The sequence below is a fragment of the Grus americana genome, chromosome 4 (assembly GCF_028858705.1).
Source record: "Grus americana isolate bGruAme1 chromosome 4, bGruAme1.mat, whole genome shotgun sequence".
NCBI lineage: Eukaryota > Metazoa > Chordata > Aves > Gruiformes > Gruidae > Grus > Grus americana.
In genome coordinates, this window is record NC_072855.1 from 864527 (window position 1) to 884725 (window position 20199).

Consider the following 20199-nt stretch of genomic DNA (forward strand, 5'->3'; position numbering starts at 1 on the left):
TTGAGCCAATCGGACTAGAAATTTCCAGGGTCCCCTTCCAACCAGGCACCACTACTAAGATTTATATGACATTATACGGCATCTTTAAAACTCATATGCATCCCCTTTTGGGTTCCCAAGTAGAAGGATGGCCTGGGTCCTCCAGGATCTTACACTCGTGCTGAGCAAAGAGGGAGGTGTGCGAGTTTTGAGAACAAAGTCACCTCTTAGATTTCAGAACCCAACGTTGCCTTTGGATATTGCAGATACGTTAAGTCACATGGATTCAAAAAATACTGGATGAACTAATGGGCTAAAAATCCATCCGGTCCTGTTAAGTACACAAATATTATCTACGGTTCAGGAAACCTCTGACCCGCAAATTGTTGGAGGCTGGAGAGGTGCGTTGGGAGGGTGTCAGGGTGTGTTTGCCCCAGTCCTGTACTCTTCCCTGGACGTCTGCTGTTGGCCCCGGTCAGAGGCAGGATACTGGGCAAGATGGGCCTTCGGCTGGTCACCACGGCCATTCCTACATCAGGTTTTTAATTCTGGAGCACTGTGACTGGAATGCTTTTGATTTCTGGCATCTCTTTCCTGCAGTGGGGAAGAGCGCAGCAAATTCTGCAAGGAACGAAAACAAACCACGTGCCAAAGAGGCACCCGAATCGAACCATTTCTTTGTGCTTTTTTTTGCCTGCAAGGAGAGGGCGCTCACACTGCATCCTCCGAGGGTCCCTGCCAAGCTTTGAAGCTCTGGGTGAACAGACAGGCTTGCCATTCGCATCCTATCAGATCAAATCAAATACTCCAGCCACAATTTAAGTATTAGCGTAGCCTCATCACACAATTCCCACCGCCACCAAGCCCTCGCTGGCCATGTAGCACGTGTGCATGTGATGTGTACCGTAGGATGAACTTGAGTAGACCTCCCTTCCCTGTCTCCCGCGGCACATTTGGGGTAGGTCATGTGCTCCTCTCAAGCACTGGAGAAGAGGGAATCATTTGTATAGCTGGGCAAAACCCCCTTATTTTCAATTTAAGTGGAAAACAATCAAACGAGATAATTGTTTTCATTAGAGATTCTCTCTGAATCTTCTGGTTTTCCTCCAGAAGGGCTCTAAATACACAAATGGATGTGTTTTATTGTTTTGTTTTGTTGATTGCCGAAGACTGAAAAATCTTGGACAGGGAAAGAGGGCAGAATGAAAACCTGACAGTTGCAAAACTCACAGCTGGAAAAAAACAGTTGTTATGGAAAGTTTTCAGTTTGCCCCGGGCTTGTTGTGGAGTGACCACAGCAAGTTCTTTTAGACCAGGAGGGGAACTGTGCTGTGAGGACCCGTCTGTAAGGGGGGTGGCTGGGGACCACCCTGGCCACATCAGGGTCTGGGCGCTCTGGGATTTTCCTGGGGAAGAACTTCTTGGCCATTTAGGACTTTGAAATAATAGTCTTCAAGAAATCGACATAGAATAGAGGGAAAAAAAATGGCCCTTTGGTCCTTTAGCATGGTTGCCTCATCGACAGGACTGGCTTTAGGGGCTAGCTACAAGGTCAGATTGTTGGGGTGGCTGCAAAGGGGAAAGGAGGTCTCACCAAGGCAGGTTAGAAGCTGATGTGTGCTTATGGATGGGTAAGTGACAACTTCGAGCCAGAGCTTAAGGCAATGTTAACTCTTTAAAACATCCATAAAACTCAGGGGAGGAAGGAGAAGAGATTTCAGAGCTTCTCAGGCTGCAACCACCAGCACTGCTTCATCTCCCAACGCTGCAGGGACTGTTGCATTCCCTCTCAAGTCTCCTACGGGGTCCATGTTACCCCTACGGATAGCAGCCCAAGGCATCCGCAGGGGTGAGGACATTTCATTACCTGCTCCTGGCCTCTGTGACATGGAGTGAACTCCAAAATCCTTGGTGCGTTTCTAATTTTTCATGCAACGCGTTTGCATTTTGCAGCTGGCTGGTTGGCCACGAGGAGAATAAGCAAAAGACAGATGTGCACTACAGGTCTCTGGGAGGAGAGGGCAACTTCAACTGGAGATTCATCTTCCCCTTTGACTATCTCCCTGCTGAGCAAATGTGTTACATCGCAAAGAAGGTGAGTGGCGTTTCTACCTTCTCGTAGTAACTCTGGGGTGAAATGCGCTGGATGATCTTAGACCTGCACAACTGCAGCACAAATGGAGCTCTGCAAGGCTCAGCCTTACCGTTGCATTATCTGAAACACAAAGTTGTGGACAGGTGGGGAAATTGGTTTTAAAAATCCATGTTTTGAATACAACATTTTTGGGGGTCAGAATTAGAGGTGGCTTTGTATAAAGAGTCTGGAGTGACTGGCCCCCCCTAGGAAAGACTCCTCTGGGCTGGGGGCAGTTGAATATTGGCGCAGCGGTGTCAAAGCGCTCTCCAGGTTGTGTGGGACTTCCAAGATGCCTACCCAACAACAGGGTTACTCCAAAGGTGGAGATGGCATTTCCATGGGGATGGTTTCCAGCATAGTTTAATGGGCATCGTGCTGCATGATAGCTTCACAGAAGGGCTGAAGAGGGGTGAAAGGAAGGAGCTGCCTGCAAGTGCCTGAAGGTTAAGCAGGAGGGACATGTAAGGGAACATGAGTTGGGATGTACCAGTGATGCAGAAATGGGAAGAAAAGCTTTGGTTTGGGATTCAGGGCGAAGATGCCTTTGGTCTAATAAGAGAGCTGTATGTTTGGCTGGGAAGTTAAAAGTGTGATGTGATTTTGGCCCCCTCATTCCTGCATCTGCAGTAGGCTATTGCTTCTGGTGTCCCTTAGATGAGTTAGTGCAATGCGATGATCAGGTGTGGACTGGGAGTTGCACAGAGGGAAGGAAACAGGGCTGGAGGTGGGGTACATACATGGAGACACGCTGGTGAAAACTGGACTGGCTCTCAAGGAACGCTTTAGGGGAGGGAGAGCTATTCACTTGAATTTCCTGCTCATCACCTGGAGATGAAGAGGAGTGTTGTTGGGTCTGGTGGACAGCAGGGACGGTCCGCGCTTTCGAGACTTGGTCGTGTTTTGTGACACCTCCCGGAAAGCTCAAACCCGTCCAGCCACCCAACCCCGAGTCTTCATCCCCGCTCCCCGCCTCGCCACTCCGAACTCAGCCTCGGTGTTCGTTTGAATACAAAGACACCTCGGTGCAACGGGACCGTCTGCATCCATAAAGCTCACCTGGGACCCCCAACCCAGCTTGTTTTGTGGGGCCAGCAAGGTCCCAGCACAGCCTGGGCTGGAACTGGTGCTTTCGGCGGGGAAGATGCTGAGCAAATTCCCCATCCCTCGAGCCAAACGATCCCTGCGAGGAGGCCTAGCTTCAAAATGAATCGCTGGGTAGTTAAACTGATTGACAGAATCATAGCTGTACCCATTTCACGCTTCATGTTAAACAAATCAAAAGTACAGTGTGTACTACATTCAATTATCCCCCTTTGAAAAAGCAAAGACCCCCCTATAAACCGTTTAAGAAAATACATCCCACTGTGCTGATATTGATTCTCCTCCGACCACATGTCTGCCAACACTGTATCAGAAAATAAACAGCTTGTAAAACCTCTCTGTAAAGGAAAAAATAATGAATGAAAAGCCATGCTTTGTATTTGTGGGACACATTCCGCTCTGGCAATTTTTGATCTCGCCATGTGCTGTTTGAACTCCAGGTTCATTACTGCTGCTGTAAAAGCCCATGCACCGAACTTTAAACGCAGGCGATGGAAAGTGGAATTTAAATCAAAACGGTCAGATGGCAAATTCTGAGTTGCTAAAAGCCACCTGCGCCCAGCCTTGCTGGTGTTGGCCCTCGGAGAGAGCGCTGCTGGGAGGAAAGCAGCTTTCAATTTGCTCTCCTTTGTTCGCTCCGCTCACCTCCTGGCAGACTGGAGATCCCTTGAGCATTGCAGGATGGACCGCAGGAACGGGTCATCCCAACCTAGATTGCAAATATTCTCCCAACAGAGCGGGGATGCCCCTGGGCAGCAGGGTCTCTGCGATGTTTAGTTCTGGCGTGCACATCTGGGGGGAGCTGGGTGTCTGCAAACCCGGGCAAAACCCGGGTGCCCCGTGGTGGAACCGGACCCCGAAGCCTTGGGATGGCCAGCGGTAGCCAGGATTGTTTGATCCTTGCCAGAGCACTGGAAGTTTCGGGAATTTCATCTCCAAAGTTTCAAAGTGCTGGGATTGTGTGGGGTTTCAAGGCTTCGGTCTTCCCGTGGGGCACCTCAAGGGAAAACAGGAGCCTGTAAATCCTGAAAGCATCAATTCGACTTAGAGATTGGCAGTGCAGGCTCCTATTCCTGCTTCTGTAAACATTTTAACCATTTCAGAATGTTTTCCCATCCATACCTTCTCTTCCTGCAGTAATGTTATAAAGATTTTGCTTCTCCTTCTGAGAAAGGAATTTACCCCATTCCCCATTAAAGTGGGAGTCCATCTTTGGGACAGCTCTTCTGAAAATATGCAAATGCACGTTTCTTTAACATCCTCTCTCAGCATTTATTCAGAATTTCCTTCTTCTGCTCTCGCTTCTTTTTGTGCCGTCTTTCTCTAGCAGCCATGGACAAGCCAAGCCATGTCATTTGCATGGCCACAGCACGCTTGAAGCTTGTCGAGTCCTGCAAGAAGAGAGTTTCATAGGTTGCAAATCATGCAGTCGTTTTGGTGAAAGCGTCAACACACGTTGCATGTTGGAGCGCCGTTATTTCACAGGGCGAGCTGGGGTGGAAAGGTAGATTCAGCAGCCCTGACATGTTTGCATGAAATTGTGTATTGACTTATGTAGGGGAGGAACAGGCAGGTCCAGGTCCCAGAAGAGCAGATGTCTGCAGGGTTTAAACTTCAGATCCCCAGGTCTAAGCTTGGCAGTTCTTGACTCTTGCAGACAATGTTATCAGATGGTCATGGTACAACCAGAGCCTATGGAGAGCAATGCCGAGATAGGCTGGATGTGGATCACGTTTCACTGGGCACCCACTCAGAGAGGCGCTCAGCTCCCACGTCTCTCAGGCGCTGTGGAGGTGGAAAATGCATGAAATTGATTTCGAAATGTTCAGCTTCAAGTACCAGTTACAGTGGTAGCTGAATATAACTGCCAAATCTGAATTCTAGATGTCCTCTAGGGCAGAAAAAGCTTGACACTGAATGTCTGAGCAAATGTCATCTGCATAAATGAACATTCAGGGTAGAGTTTCAAGAACATCTCAACACACAAGTTGAAAACTATTGATGCTTGAGTCGACCTGGAAATAAACCACTAGCCTGGAGCGTCCAAGATGTGGTTGGCTTGTTCATATACCATCATAAAAGGAACACCAGGAGATGAATATAATGAGTATGGGAGCATCGTTGGCAATTTCAAATCCACGTCATGCCATGTCATTGGCAGAAACCAGACCAAGGAACATAGCTGTTGTCTTCGTACTTGTTCTGCTAGTAGACTTTGGTGTTAGGTATCAACAAGAAAATGAAGTATTGGTGCCAGAACACAAAATATTCTGTTTTGCAAAGACAAAGAGAGCCATTGGAAGAGGACCCATCCCACTACTGCAGAAGAAACTGCAAGCAACTGTCTGGTTTATTCAGTGGGAAGGTTGGGGCAGTTGTGGTGAGGCTCTTTTTCAAGGAGCTCTTACATTTGTTTCATTTCTTCCACTTAGTGCTCCCAACTAAAGGGGCCCATCCAAGTTTTCAGCAGATTAATTGCAACCTACCTGGGCACAAAAACGTGCTGACTTTGAGGTCTCTGGGCATCTGGCATCTGACAGAGGTGGGTGCATGCTGCTCGCGTGGCCAGAAGTAGGTGGTCCTATAGGATAATCCCAGGAATAACCCCCTGGTTGTGAGATGTCGGTGATGCTTGCACGTGTCTCTCTGAATAATTGAGACCCTGTCTCTGCAAGGTGCAGCTGAAGTCTCCAAGTTTGCTGGCTCTGGCATTGAATTTAACCGCAAACCCGACATTTGGAAGGGGTTTTTTTCTATAACTGATCAGCCGGTGGCATCCCAGAAATCATACCAGAGATAGGTCTTCAGGAGCGGTATGAGAAAGAGGGAGGTTTGGGGTCTTAAACCCACCTAGAGAGAAAAGTGCAAAGGCATGGGAGGGAACAGCAGGGAAGAAGGGCCTGTCACTCACAGCTTGTTTGGTTCTATTGCGGGGCGGAGGCGAGAATAAATTCCTCCCTCCTTGGCGCTGCGGCTCTCCCAGCTCCATCCGGGTTCATCGATTCTGGTTACTTTGTCTGCAAATCCATTACAGCGTCCTGACGTCTTCCTGGTACCGACAGCTCCGACCTGCAACGGGCCAGACCCTCACCCGGGGCAGATGAGCCGGGGCACCCCTCTGCACCCAGCAGATTTGCACCAGCTGGGGATGAGGAGCCGGTGCCAGCGGTGGGGCGCACGGGGACGTCCCCATTGCGATTGGTTTTGCTCGTGGCGCGATGCTCTAGGTCAGCTGAGAGCTCGTGGGCAGCTTGGGCTCGGTGTATTTGTCGGACAAGGCAAGAGTTTAGCCTGGAGGTTATCGTGTGGCCTCACCATAGTTTAATTTTTATAAAAAAAATAGCCAGGCGAGTGAGGTTTCTGCAACTGGGTCCCCGTGGCATGCCCTTGTTCTGGTACGGTTGTCGCTGAATCGCCAGGGCGATCTCTGTGCTCCGGTTGGTTTTAGTTTGAAATTTTGAGTATCAAGCACTGATTTTTGTTACAAACGGTTAATATTTTGTTAGATTGAAATTTTCATTCCTCTTTGGTGTCAGAAAGCTAAAAAAAAAAGCCATCGCCTTTTAAATTTTGGACTTTTCCCTCTCTCCTGTTTCCTGTCCTTTATCGTGTCCTTCCCTGTTTTTCTTGGTGACATCAGAAAGCAAAGCAAGACACAAAATGTTCCTTTTCTTTCCACATTTAGCCAAAATGTAACATTTTGAACGGCCTCCAAGTACGTCTTTTTTTTTTGTCAGAGGAAGGCAGAGTTAGACAAGGCAGGCATATATTCTGTATTTTAATGGGACTGCGACGAGCAAATAACACCGACACAACAGTCTTCTGTAATCGGACAGTGGCAGCAGCCGTGACCTGGGATGCACCGGGAGCCTCTGTGATATTCAGTCAGGAATTCCCGGTGTGAATTTTGCTTTCCGACGGCCATATGGAGACGGATGAGCAAAGCACGGCTGTGCCGAGAACTGAAGGTCCAACGGTGCTGTTCACGGACTGGCTGGGGCTGGGACCCCAAGGCTTGGAGCTCCGCGGAGGGCAGCGGGATGGCCCCATGTCCCTGGAAAAAGCCTGATAAACTCTGCCAGAAGGAAAGCAGGGCAGGCTGAGAAGATAGTATTGCAGCGAGTGATTCCAGGGACCGAAATGAGAGTATGTGCCCCAAGGCAAATATTATGACAATTTCACATTTATGGTGCGGTGACGCCTGGAATCTTCCTCCAGGTATTGGCAAGGCTGTGCCCGAACGCGCAGCAGATGCTGTACGCTTGGGATTTCGCTCAGCTGCCATCCTGCTCAGGGAAGGATGCAGAAAACCAAGCGCCGTGAGACCTGCGATGCAATTGTCGGATTTGGCAATGGCAGGGAGATCAAAGAGGCGAGTTAGGCCAGTAAAAGTGCAATACTAAGCGCTCTCAGCTCTCTGCTTATTACGAATAGATGAAATATCCCGACGGGACGGGGTTCAGAGAAGCAGTTTCTCAACACCTTGAAGGATGGCCCTGCAGGAGAGCTTGTCCTGGCTCCTGCAGGAGAAGAGGCTCCTCTTGGCCGACCTCCGAGGGGGTCTCCTGCGTGGCCGGGGCTCCCCGGTTGCTGTGGGATGAGGGACCTGATGCTCTCCCGCATGCGCGTGCTGAAATGAGCCGGGCTTGCTCGGGCACGAACACGCCGGGGCCTCCCTGCAATAACGGGGTTGCTCCTTACTTTGTATTCCGTAGCACATAGGCAACCCAGAAGAAATGCAGCCCTGTCAACACTTTCCTAGTGATATGAGCTTATTTTTTTCCCTGCCTCCCCTGCTGCATTATTCACGATCGTAAAATATTCACCAGCCTCCCATCTGCCCCCCCCACCCCACTGCAAAACAAACCCCCAAACAATAATTCAAGCCCCCTTCCTACCCATGTCTTGCAAACGGCTAGGAAATAAATTTCTTGCCTTGGGTTGTTTTTATAGTGAACTTTCGTAGCTAGATTTAATCATGGAGGCAAATTTCACACTGCCTTGAAATGGACCCATAAACTCCGCTCAGCATCAAATTCCTCCTTCCCCAGCCTGCCCTTCCAGCTCTGATCTGCCGTGTCCCCAGCTTCACGGGGCTCCGAGGAGGAAAGCTTCACCACCGGCCAAACCACAGTTACAGTGTTTTTCCACAAGAAAGGCCAAAGCTGTACAGATCGTGCTAGCGTTGTACGAGCTCCGCGTTGCCACCCGGAAAGGGTCGAATCCTACCTGAGTCATCCTTCGTCAGGCGGGGAGTCCCCGGCCAGCCAGGGCATTGCTCTCAGGGGTAGAAGTGGTGCTGGGGAGGCAGGGGGGGTGCAGCGAGCATCCACTTGGCCGCGTTACGGGTTTTGTTCGCTTTGAGTGCGGGCAAGTCCGTGCGCATTGCAGTGGGAAGGTGGGAAACCCAAAGTCCTGTACGTTTGCCAGCAATTGTGCGGTCAGTCCCGAGAGACGCTTATCCGGTTGTGTTTTATTGAGTGGGAGACGGCCGTAAGGAACCACAGCACCCGCTGGCTCTGACCTGGGGTCAAGGTCCTCTTCTCCTGTCCCGGGAGGACAACCACCACCACAGATGGGGAAGGAGCCCGCCAAGAGGAGGGGGATTGCTGCAACAGGTCAGAGAGCGGGGCAGTAATTTGGGTCTCACAACAGCCCGCTCCTTTTCCTGGTTCCTGCTGTTTGCTCATCAGGGCACTCATGGACTGGGTCTTCCAGCAGGCAGGACCTTTTCAGAGCTGCCATCACCCATACCTCCCTTTCAGAGGGGCTGCTCAGGTGCTAGGTTTTACTCACATTCGGCTCCAGGTAGATGGGATGGTGCAAAGCGAAGGTCCAACATGTGCTTGAAGAAGTGCTTCAACCCAGGCAGCAGCGCAGCGATGCTCTTGGTGCATGGGCACGCCTGACGAATGCAGGCGTGGTGAAATCAGCCTCTGAGCCAGGGACGTTAGTTATCACCGGAGAGGAAGAGGCACCTGTAGGACATATTTCGTCCTCTCCCAAGCTGAGCGTAGATGGGGCTGCCTGAATTCCCCCGGCAAGGGGCAGTCGGAGGGAGCCCATGGTGTCTGGTGTGGTGGTGCGCACCACGGGAGATGGGTCTGGCTCCATCTCGCAGACCCCAGATGAACCTTTCCGACCCACAGTGAGATCATCTGGCCACCTTCTTCTTTAGGCATGGGTACGTGGTTCCTGGGGGGCTTTCTCCTCTGGATGACTAACCACCCTTCTGCAGCGCAGGACCCTATGGATATATGGGAAAGGGAAGAAGCACCATAAGCTCTTTCACTTTTTAGCAGTTTTAATTTAAAATGACTTATTAGCTGGGAAAACATGCCCCCCCCCCCGCAGCCTTGGCTAAACATACATTTTAATACATTGCAAGGAGCAGAGGGGGAGAGATGGAAGTTTCCATTGACTTTATTTTATTTTTCTAGATTATAAAATATTTAAAATGCATAAATAAAATGCTCCATTGCAAAAATGCTGGTGTGTTTTTCCAAAGCAAGGCGGGGAATGGAGCTAAATTGAAATATAACCGTCCAGGGTGATCTCTTAAAATGAAACCAGTTTCAATGGGATTTAAGTGCCCACAGTCTCCCTGCTTGAATATTTATGTTCTTATGGAGTGTGACACATTCTTTTTTCCCCCCCTTTTTTTTTTTTAATATTGCACGATATAATGAATCAGAGTCTTGTAGCCAGCGCAGTGAATTTATGGTGCTACGTATGTGTCATGAATAATGCTGAAGTTTCCTGGTTTTAATTAAATCTGTTCCGTTTATGATACTGCCATGTTGCAAGAGTGCAGCGGGAGGCATTGCCCGCAGGGCACGCCTCTGAGCCCCTGTCAGTAGACACCGGTCGTGACTCTGCCTCCTCTTTGCAAGCGTTGGTTGGAGCCAGAAATAACAAGACCTCAGCTTTTTGTGCGTCTCCGTCTCTCTCCTTCTGTCCTAACACTTCTTAGTCCTAACTTTCAGGCATCCTGTGGCATCCCAAAAGTGGTATTAGATCCCTGTTGGGAAATATTACTGGTTGCAACCACATAAATAGCAAATTTTGTGGCATGGGCACATATCCACCATCTATTATAATGATGTGACCACAAGCTCGTTGTCACGGTAGTGGGATTCGAGCCCTCCTCGTTAGAGAAGTCTAATTTAAATGTTCCCCTCCACTGGCTTTTTGGGGGGTGTTGGTCCGACTGTCCAGAAGGCAGACCATCTGCCTTGCTGTTGACCTATCCACCGCAGTAACGGGGCCACTGCAGATGCAAGCTTCTCGTGGGTGAGTGTTTTGCAAATCATCTCCTCTCCAGAAGGCAGAAATTGCTGCATCATCCTCTTGCTGAGCTCCCACACGGACGCTGTCCCCAGGCAGTGGCTATTCCTTATTACCATGGCCAGGTTGCAGAACTGAAGGCTGACAGCTCCCGCACTGCACGGGGGCTTGGTAAATGATGACGATCACAGGGGATGCTCACGGTGTAATTTTCCTTCCAGGTGCTTTGCAGATAGGCTACTGGGACGGCTGCAAAACCTTTCCACAGGTTGTCACAGCAGCCTTAGTGGCAGAGAATAGGCAAAAATTGTCCATCTAATAGAAATACGAAGGGCACATAGTGACAGATCTCGCATTGTAAGGGCTGCAATCAGGTGTCACAGTGCTACCGCTCGATGAGTTGTGCAGGGAGCCAAGCTCTGGTTATCATGACTCCTTGGTGCTCTGAATCTGTCCTTTCTTGAACTTAGATGTAGTAATAAATATGGCAAGCGTGCATGCAGCTTGGCAGCAGCCCGGTGTAATATTAGCAGCAGATTTACTGGGATACCACGTCCAACTCTAGCATTCACCTGTCCTGAGAATGAAAACCTGGGAGATGTGCAGAAAAGATGAACAAAGCCATTTGAGAACTGAGGAGCCCACCACAGTGAGCTGCTATGAAAGCACCAGTCTCTCTCTCTTTAACATATTCACGTTTAGTAAGTAAACTTGGGAGCCACAGGCTACCTACAGGTGGTAGAGGTGTTTGCAGGTTGTAAGTTGGCCAACTGCACACAAACTACTTAACAACAGACCCGATGATAGAAGATCAGAGCAGTGGTGGATCCAGACTTGTGCAGGGCTCTGGCTGCTGGCAGAGCTGGGGTGAGAGATGGGCAGAAGGGCAAGGGATGTATTTGAATGGCCTGCCCTAAGTGCTAATTTAAGTCTTATTCCTATATTTTTCCATTTATTAAGAGGAAGATGAAGTTTGGCAGCACTGGCACTCAACACTCGTTGCTCTTTTCACCGTGGAGAGTCACCCTCATCTAAATCATGTGAATATGACACTGTCACTCCAAAAGACCCTATTTGCAAACTCATGGTGCCTGTTTGCTAAAATATTGTCACTAAATTAAGGCACAAATTGGTACCAACCCAACTTCCAGAAGCATCTTGGGTTTTCCAATGAGCATCCTTGCCCACGAACTGGCCAGAGCCTGTGCTGTCCTCCTGCGGCCCTGGCCCCGCAGAACTGGAGCAGGACACACCGAGGGTGGTTACGTTACAGGATTTCTACTGCTGTGAGATGAGAGCAGCCAGGCTCTGCCCACTTTTACTAATGAGCCTTTTATTTTTCCTTGGTTTCTTTCCCGGTCTGATTTTAGGAGCACTTCTGGAGCTTGGACAAGACAGAAAATAAGATTCCACCGCAGCTTATCTTCCAGATCTGGGACAATGACAAGTTCTCTTTTGATGACTATTTGGGTAAGTCGGGAGAGGTTTTTGGCTCCATTCCTGCTGAAGCAGACAGGAAGGAAAAAAATTATTGAATCCTTTCAGGGTACGAAGAAAGTGTAACCAGACCAGTTTAAGCCACTAAACAGGATCCAGTGTCAGCATAAGTTCAGGACTGATGATAAGTGGTTCGTATTAGGCAGATTTCCAGCCTCAGCCTGCAGCAGCCTGTTCCTGGGCTGACATAATGTTGAGAGCATCATCAAATACCCCAGAGCCACCACCTTCCAGCAAGGCCCCAGTTCTCCGTGACTCAGCTGAGTCTGTGCTGCAATGTGCTCCTCAGGGCTAACCACGTGTTTGAGCTGAGACCACCAGGCAGGATCACGCTCCTGCCTTGCCTTACCTGGGATATTTAGACATGAGCACAGCTCGATCCAACACTTGCCTTTTTTCAGTGCTAACCTCATTCATCATCTTCAGAAACCTAGGTTTAGGCCAAGAAAAAAATAAAACAAAAACCTCTAATAGGAAAGATAGTACAGTCATGCAGTAGATTATCTCTGCAGGAGCTGGAGGCTCCAGCATTACAGGTTTTTTGGTTGGATCTTGTTCTACCTTTCTTTTTGCCACTAAAAAAAACCCCCAAACATCAAAAGCTTCACTGCGGAAGTATGTGAGCAAGATCCTTTCAAATCTTGTCTTTGATTAATTACATAGGCTGAGTGCCAAAATAACCTCTCCAAGGTGTGTTTTCCAGTTCTGGCTCTGCACATCACAAGCTCTTGACTGCCAACATTAATTCTTTGCAAATTCCAACAAATAAAAATGGTATTTGGCTTTTGTAAAGCACTTTTCATCAATGGACTTCAAAGGCGTTTCACAAAAAACCTGATCTGTGCTGTTACTGTCACTGGTTGTAAGAATCCGTGGCACAGAAAAGCTGCAAATACAAGTACGAAACCGAATGCGAGTTGTCCACAGCAGTGTAAAAAGCTGCTGTCCCTCAGCTCAGCCACAGGACCGGACCCCGTGCATGTTCCTGGCTATCAATAGGAAGCTATCAGTTTTGTGGGATAGCCTTCATATTTAGTCTGCTGCAATTACTCACCTGGGCAATAAAATAGCGTATATCTGGGGATCGGCACATCTCCTGCCCAATGCTCTTATATTGACTGGGCTGTGGGTGTGTACAAGTTGAGTTTCACCTAAATCTCTTAGTCTTCAATAAAAATCTCAGCCTGCCTGGTTGACTTCAGTGCAAATCATCCAACGTCCTAGCTGCGTAAGTCAGCAGGTATTTTGCATTATCTTCTCGGAGGACTTCATAGTGCAGGTCTTCCTAAGCGCAATGGCGATACCGAGTGCTCAATTCCTAGGCAGAGTCACTGGCTAAAAGTAGCACTATGCTTGGAAAATAGGGCTACGCTTGAACTTGCTCTCCACCTTGCTGTGTGGGTGTCTGCCCAAGCTCCCCAAGGTCCAGAGGGTGCCAGAGTGAATATTTCTTCAGGGAAAAAGTCCACGTTTTAAGGACCTGTTGCACCTAGATATCTTCCCAGTAACGTTCCTCCTTGCAGGCTCCGTTCAGATGGATCTCAACAGGATGCCCAAACCTGCCAAGACGGCTGAGAAGTGCTCCTTAGAGCTAGTAGATGAGACCCTGTCTTCAAGTCGCTTTGTGTCACTCTTTGAGCAGAAAACCGTCAAGGGATGGTGGCCCTGTGTTGCTGAGCAGAACCAAAAGAAGACCCTGACGGTAAGGTGTCCTCTTCGCCTTTCTCTTTGGGGACTCACTCAAAGTGTTGAGGAGGGCCATGGCTGGGCCAAGCATGTGCAGGATGCCATGCTCAGGGCAAGAAACACAGTCTTGGGCTGCAAATTTTACAAACCGGACCAGCTTTTGTCAGCGGGATGTTTTCCAGGATCTGTTCAGCACCATGCAAATGCCTCAGAAGAAATAATTTGTTCTGTGGGATTTTTGCTGTGTTTTTTGGAACGTGCCACCGACTTGGACTCTGTATCACATCTATCCTTAATGATACTGTGTTGTGACAAGTACCAGGGAAAGGTTTCAGCTGTCAGACCGATATATTTAAATGTAAGTGGGCAACTGTTCAGTACAGGTACGGGAGTCCAGGCACTGAATTAAGTCATTGGACAAAAGACCCTCAAGTCAGTTGCCTGAACTTGGGTGTCGGTGACATTTGAGAGGTCCTGGAGTATCTGCCGAGAACATTGCAGTGGGCAGGTGAAGGATCTGTGTGAAATCCACTCTCACCGGGCTCCTCAGGATCCTTGTTGGTAGTTGTTGGGTTATGCTCGAAGTATTTTTTCTTTCCCCAATCAGTGTTTTGCATAATACATTTATTTCTCACCTCTCTTTTTTGGGGGGGTTGTTTGTTTGTTTGTTTGTTTGTTTTTAACCCACACAGGGCAAATTGGAAATGACTTTGGAAATTGTGGCAGAACAAGAGCATGAGGAGCGGCCAGCTGGCATGGGTCGGGATGAGCCAAATATGAACCCCAAGCTGGAGGACCCCAAGTAAGTGCATCCTGGATGGAAAAATAACCACCGGGGCACAGAGTTCTCAAGGAGCAAATTGGAAAGCTGGGTTTGTGAACTGCTGATGCTCAGACTGCACGAGCTGAGACAGTCCAGGGTGGCTGGAAGGCGGGTCTGGATCACCAAGGAGGGCATTTGACATGGTCCACCCAGAGGGATGTGGGTTTGCAGGGTGAGCATCCAGCTTGTTACAGTGTGCTCATGGGGTTGGGGATCCGGGAGGGTGACACTACAGTGAAACCCAGAAGTGACCTCAACTTTGTTCGGCTCCAGGCGCCCGGAGACCTCCTTCCTGTGGTTCACGTCCCCGTACAAGACCCTGAAGTACATCCTGTGGCGGCGGTACAAGTGGGTGGTTATCCTGGCCATCGTGCTCTTCGTTTTGCTGCTCTTCCTGGGGATCTTCATCTACGCCTTCCCGGTACGATGGGTGCGGGAGAGGACGGGGGGCTGACCAAGGTCTCAGGTGTTACTCCAGGTCTCTGTGCTGACCGAGATGGTCCAAGTGCATGTGGCTGCAAAAACTCTTGCTGGTCTTTGGAGAACAACCTGGTGGACCATGACGGGTCAAAAAGAGAGGCTGTGCTTCTGGTCTCTGCTACAGACTCACTGCAAGGTGCTCACCTCTTTGCGCCTGTGTTTTAATTCATGTCTAATGACGCTGAGGTTAATTGATTGTTTTCAAGGAGTTCCGAGCAGCTGAGGTCTGAGGTGTTGCAGGGCTGGTGGGAAAAACGTGCAGCCTAATTAGCAACGCGGCCATTTCACAGGGCTGAGCAGTGGCAAAACCCCCGCTTTTGTGGCAAAACCCCACTGTAATTGTTTAAAGATGCAGGGGAATTTCTAGGGGTTCGGGCAGCCCCGTCTCTCGTTATCAAGGCTTGGAGCACGTTATTCCGATGTCATGGTCTGAAGTGAGGGGGAGGGTTTTCACCTCATCAATCAAGAAAGTGGCTTTTTCTTACCTTACTGTCAGTTCCACTGGCAAACCAAAATAAATAAATAACGGAGCCCTGGCCTTCCAGTTTGGCTTGGGATGGGTTTTTGTATCCTCCTCTGTTTCTACAGCACCGGAATAATTCATGCCGGCTCTTGGATGCCATTTCCCCTCCTCTCAGACTGATAAGAAAAATGACCCGCCTCTCGATTTCCAGCACTTAACAAATTCTGCTCCTTGTATATGATTTTTTTTTTAAGAAAAGAACTCACTGGGGTAATTTATAACTTCATGTGAGAGAACGTGGCTGCCTTTTGCAGATGCCTTTGTGTGTTTGCAATGTGCAACCGAAAAGCAAAGTGTGGAATTTCTCCTCGCCACCATAATCACTTTCAGATGATTTGAAGTCGTGCATGCTCGGTTGTTCCCGTCGAGAAAAAAAAAAGGGGATGGGATTAGATCATGGCTCTCCCCATCTCTCTGTCCTCATATCCATGGGAAGAGCAGGGGTACTTCTGCTGGAGAAACGATTCCGGAGGTGCTAAATAATATGAAGGAGGAAATAATTGTACAAGTGCAGATTTCTGCTGCATTGCTTCCTCCCTGCCCTGTACTCGGAGCCATTCGTGGAGACTCCCCTTTGTGTCAAGCGGCAGAAACCAAACCTTTTCGACCAAGAAGAACGCAGTGTTTCCCTGAAGCTGCAAGCGGCTTTGCATTCGTTCCAGTGGTATCATATAAAAACAACGTTGAGAGGAGAAAAAAATTCGCAAACTATAAATATTGATTTACACTCATTATTACTTGGGATTTTTCCCTGTTTCCTAGCTAAATGTTGTTGTATTTAATTTCATTTTGGTTGGGTCAATTTTTAGTCATATTTCGAAAAAGTAAGGCCATGTTTCATGGAATTTTTCTGTTTTTATGTATTTGGCCAGCTTCCCCTAGATTTTTGAGGTCACTGGTTCTGTATCGACTTGGAGATTTAGTTCCTTTCCCATTTCATCAGGCACTAAATTTGGCAATTGTGCTCGTGATGGTTTGCTATGAAGGATGCCCCTGGCATCCTGACCTTTGGCAGGGCTTACCATTACATCCCTGATTAAACGCACGGAAAACCAATCCGTCCTCACTTCTGTTCTGATTTGCGTGCCAGGAGCACCATCAGGTCCTGTTTAAAATAAGGACCTTGCTGCATTTAGTGCCGTATATGTAATCTTACCACTACACGTGCAGTTTCGAGGTCCCACGCTGCAGGCAGAGGGTTTTGTGTGTCTCCTGCCCCTCTCGCCCTGGGAAAAGGGGTGGGTGATGGGAGGGGAACCTCAAGGGAATGCCCTTAGGGCATGGGGACCATCAGTCTGAGCAGGCAGGGGGGGAGGAACAGGGATACAGGGATGCTAAGGGGTGCACACAGAAGTGAAGTTACTATTTTCCTGCTTCTGTTGCCTTTTTCGCTATGGCCTTGCGTGGAGAGCTCATGCACAGCTTTCTGCTTGTCAGGACTTCCAGGGTCCTTCCAGTCATTGCTCTTCAGGAGCTGGTCCTTGGCTGGGCAGGAGCCTTGGAACCTGCCTGCAGTCTGAATGCCCCTGCCTGCAGATTGAATGCCCTGCCTGCACTTTAAATACCCCTGCCTGCAGTCTGAATGCCCCTGCCTGCAGATTGAATGCCCTGCCTGCACTTTAAATACCCCTGCCTGCAGTCTGAATGCCCCTGCCTGCAGATTGAATGCCCTGCCTGCACTTTAAATACCCCTGCCTGCAGTCTGAATGCCCCTGCCTGCAGATTGAATGCCCTGCCTGCACTTTAAATACCTCTGCCTGCAGTCTGAATGCCCCTGCCTGCATTCTGAATGTCCCTGCCTGCAGATGGAATGCCCCTGCCTGCAGATTGAATGCCCCTGCCTGCAGTCTGAATGCCCCTGCCTGCAGTCTGAATGCCCCTGCCCACAGACTGAATGCCCTGCCTGCAGATTGAATGCCCTGCCTGCAGACAGCCTCTCCCCCGGAGTGTTGTGTACCATGCACCAGTTGCTGCCAGAGAAGTCTGAGCCCTGGCTCCAATTCCTCCTGGAATTGTTTGGGCTCTGCCCGAATTTACCGAAGGAAGATACCTTTGACTTGAGAAATGTATATCCACAATATACCCTGGGAAACTAACGGTCCTGTGCGCTAAGCTAACCCTGCATAGGTCACCTCAAACCAGACAGACAGAAATCTCACCTGAAAATGAACCCAGGGCATTTTCATTGGCTCTTGGTATAAAAATGGAATTTTTAAATTTTTTATTTATTCCTATTACCCATATAGTGCTGAAAGCTGCAAACCACAGTCCTGACTTTGTGGTCAGAGTAGCTGGAGAGTAAGAGCAAATGTCCCATTCGAAAGCTTTGTGCTTCCTCCTGAAACAGCAAAGAGCTGTCTGGTTCCCAACAGCAGTGCCCAAACCCCAGTGTTTCCCAAAAGCCCAGGATGTTTAGTGAAAATCAGTCATAGGATCACAGAATCATAGAATGACCTGGGTGGGAAGGGACCTCCCAGCCCACCCAGTGCCACCCCTGCCATGGGCAGGGACACCCTCCACTAGCCCAGGTTGCCCAAAGCCCCATCCAACCTGGCCTTGAACACTGCCAGGGAGCCAGGGGCAGCCACAGCTTCTCTGGGCACCCTGTGCCAGGGCCTCAGCACCCTCACAGGGAAGGATTTCTGCCTCACATCTCATCTCCATCTCCCCTCCTGCAGCTTCAGGCCATTCCCCTTGGCCTGTCACTCCCTGCCCTTGGCACCAGCCCCTCTCCAGCTTTCCTGGAGCCCCTTTGGGGACTGGAAGGGGCTCTAAGGTCTCCCCGCAGCCTTCTCTTCTCCAGGCTGAACCACCCCAACTCTCTCAGCCTGAGGTCTCCATAGCAGAGGTGCTCCAGCCCTGGGATCATCTCCGTGGCCTCCTCTGCACTCGCTCCAACAGCTCCATGTCCTTCTTGTGCTGGGGACCCCCGAGCTGGATGCAGCACTGCAGGGGGGTCTCCCCAGAGCGGAGCAGAGGGGCAGAATCCCCTCCCTCGACCTGCTGGTCACGCTGCTGGACACGCAGCCCAGGACACGGGTGGCTTTCTGGGCTGCCAGCGCACATTGATGAGTTCTGTTGAGCTTCTCATCCCCCAACACCCCAAGTCCTTCTCCTCAGGGCTGCTCTCCATCCATTCCCCGCCCAGCCTGGAGTTGTGCTTGGGATTGCCCCGACCCACGTACAGGACCTTGCCCTTGGACTTGTTGAACTTCATGAGGTTCGCATGGTCCCACCTCTCCAGCCTGTCCAGGTCCCTCTGGATGGCATCCCTGCCCTCCAGCGTGTTGACCACACCACACGGCTCGGTGTCATCAGCACACTTGCTGAGGGTGCACTCGATCCCACTGTCCGTGTCACCGACAAAGATGTTAAACAGTGCCAGTCCCAACACCAACCCCTGAGGAATGTCACTCGTCACTGGTCTCCACTTGGACATTGAGCTGTTGACTGGAACTCTTTGAGAGTGACCATCCAACCAATTCCTTATCCACTGAGTAGACCATCCATCAAATCCATGTCTCTCCAATTTAGAAGAAGCTGATGTCTTGGTCTTGTTCAGAATACCCATCATGAGATACTTTACACCTTGGGGAAGTATTTTCCCCATAGAGGCGAGAAACAAAATATTCTGCAAAATATTATATGCAAATATTCTGCAAGATATATATGCCTTTAAAGCTACTTCATGGAATCAGAAACCTTTAAAGATCGGGTACCTTTGTGCTTCCCCCATCCTCACGAGACAGAGTACGTGTGATGGATCATGGGCTGGAATAAAGAGCTTCTCATTCCTCCTCTTGGTTCCTCTTCAAAGTCTCCTTCCCAGGAGAGCTTCGTGCAACCAGCAGTTGTTTGCCAGCCAGGGAACATGCCGTGGCTGCCCTGGTGGGATCTGGGGTCCCTGAAAGGAGCAGGGGAAACATATAGAAGTGGGGAAGGGTCTGGAAGTACTTCGGGATGAAGAGGAGGTTCATCAGGACCCGTGGGGAGCTGGGAGTACTGCAATATGGGAAATTTAGGCACAAGTCCATAAGAAATCAGTCATCATTAGCAGAGCAACTTGTTTTAGTGGGTGAGAGGCCATTTCCAACTGAAAAGCCTTTTGGTTTTGGGTGGAAAACTGCATGGTATTGCAAATTTCCATAAAAAAGAGTTGTCTAGTTTTACAAAAATGGGAAAAAAATGTTGAAAATCTGATATTCTGAGGTTCTTCATTTTTTCACTTGGGCTCTTCCACCCAGTCGCAGTGTCAGATTACTCGCTGGTTTGCCTTTTAGCTTTCTTTGCAGAGTGGTTGTCATTGTGGTCTGTACAAGCTAGGACTCTGGGAACAGCATTCCCTGGATATTTCCTATATGATTTCCTTAGATGGTCCTTAGATTTAACTTGACATCAGAAGACTCCTTAAACAACAGACAGAAATATAATGAGATCCAGTAGCTGGGTATTGAAGTTAGAGGAACTATTCCAGTGGAAATAGGACGCTAATTTTTGAGACGAAGGGTAATTAACCATTGGAACAATTTACCAAAGGTTGTGGTAAATTCGTCGTTGCTTGAGGCGTCCATGTATCGAGATTGAATGTCTTTGTACAAGATATGCTCTAGTTCCACCCCATACTCCTGTCCAGCAGTGCTCATTTATGGCACGCTCTGGGGCTTTTTGGAAAGGTCCAGTGACTTT

The 20199-nt window shown here is 49.3% G+C and overlaps 1 protein-coding gene across 9 annotated transcripts in view; it reads left to right on the top strand.

Annotated features, from left to right (window-relative positions):
- Positions 1 to 20199, top strand: part of DYSF (dysferlin) — a 107430-nt gene that overhangs the window by 81705 nt on the left and 5526 nt on the right. For all 9 annotated transcript variants that reach the window (XR_008576832.1, XM_054823720.1, XM_054823724.1 and 6 more), the window contains 5 exons: positions 1933 to 2074; positions 11875 to 11974; positions 13525 to 13703; positions 14380 to 14489; positions 14784 to 14931. Coding sequence is in view for 8 of the 9 variants with exons in the window: in XM_054823720.1 (XP_054679695.1) it covers positions 1933 to 2074; positions 11875 to 11974; positions 13525 to 13703; positions 14380 to 14489; positions 14784 to 14931 (679 nt within the window). In the remaining variant the exon portion in view is untranslated. The remainder of the gene's footprint in view (positions 1 to 1932; positions 2075 to 11874; positions 11975 to 13524; positions 13704 to 14379; positions 14490 to 14783; positions 14932 to 20199) is intronic.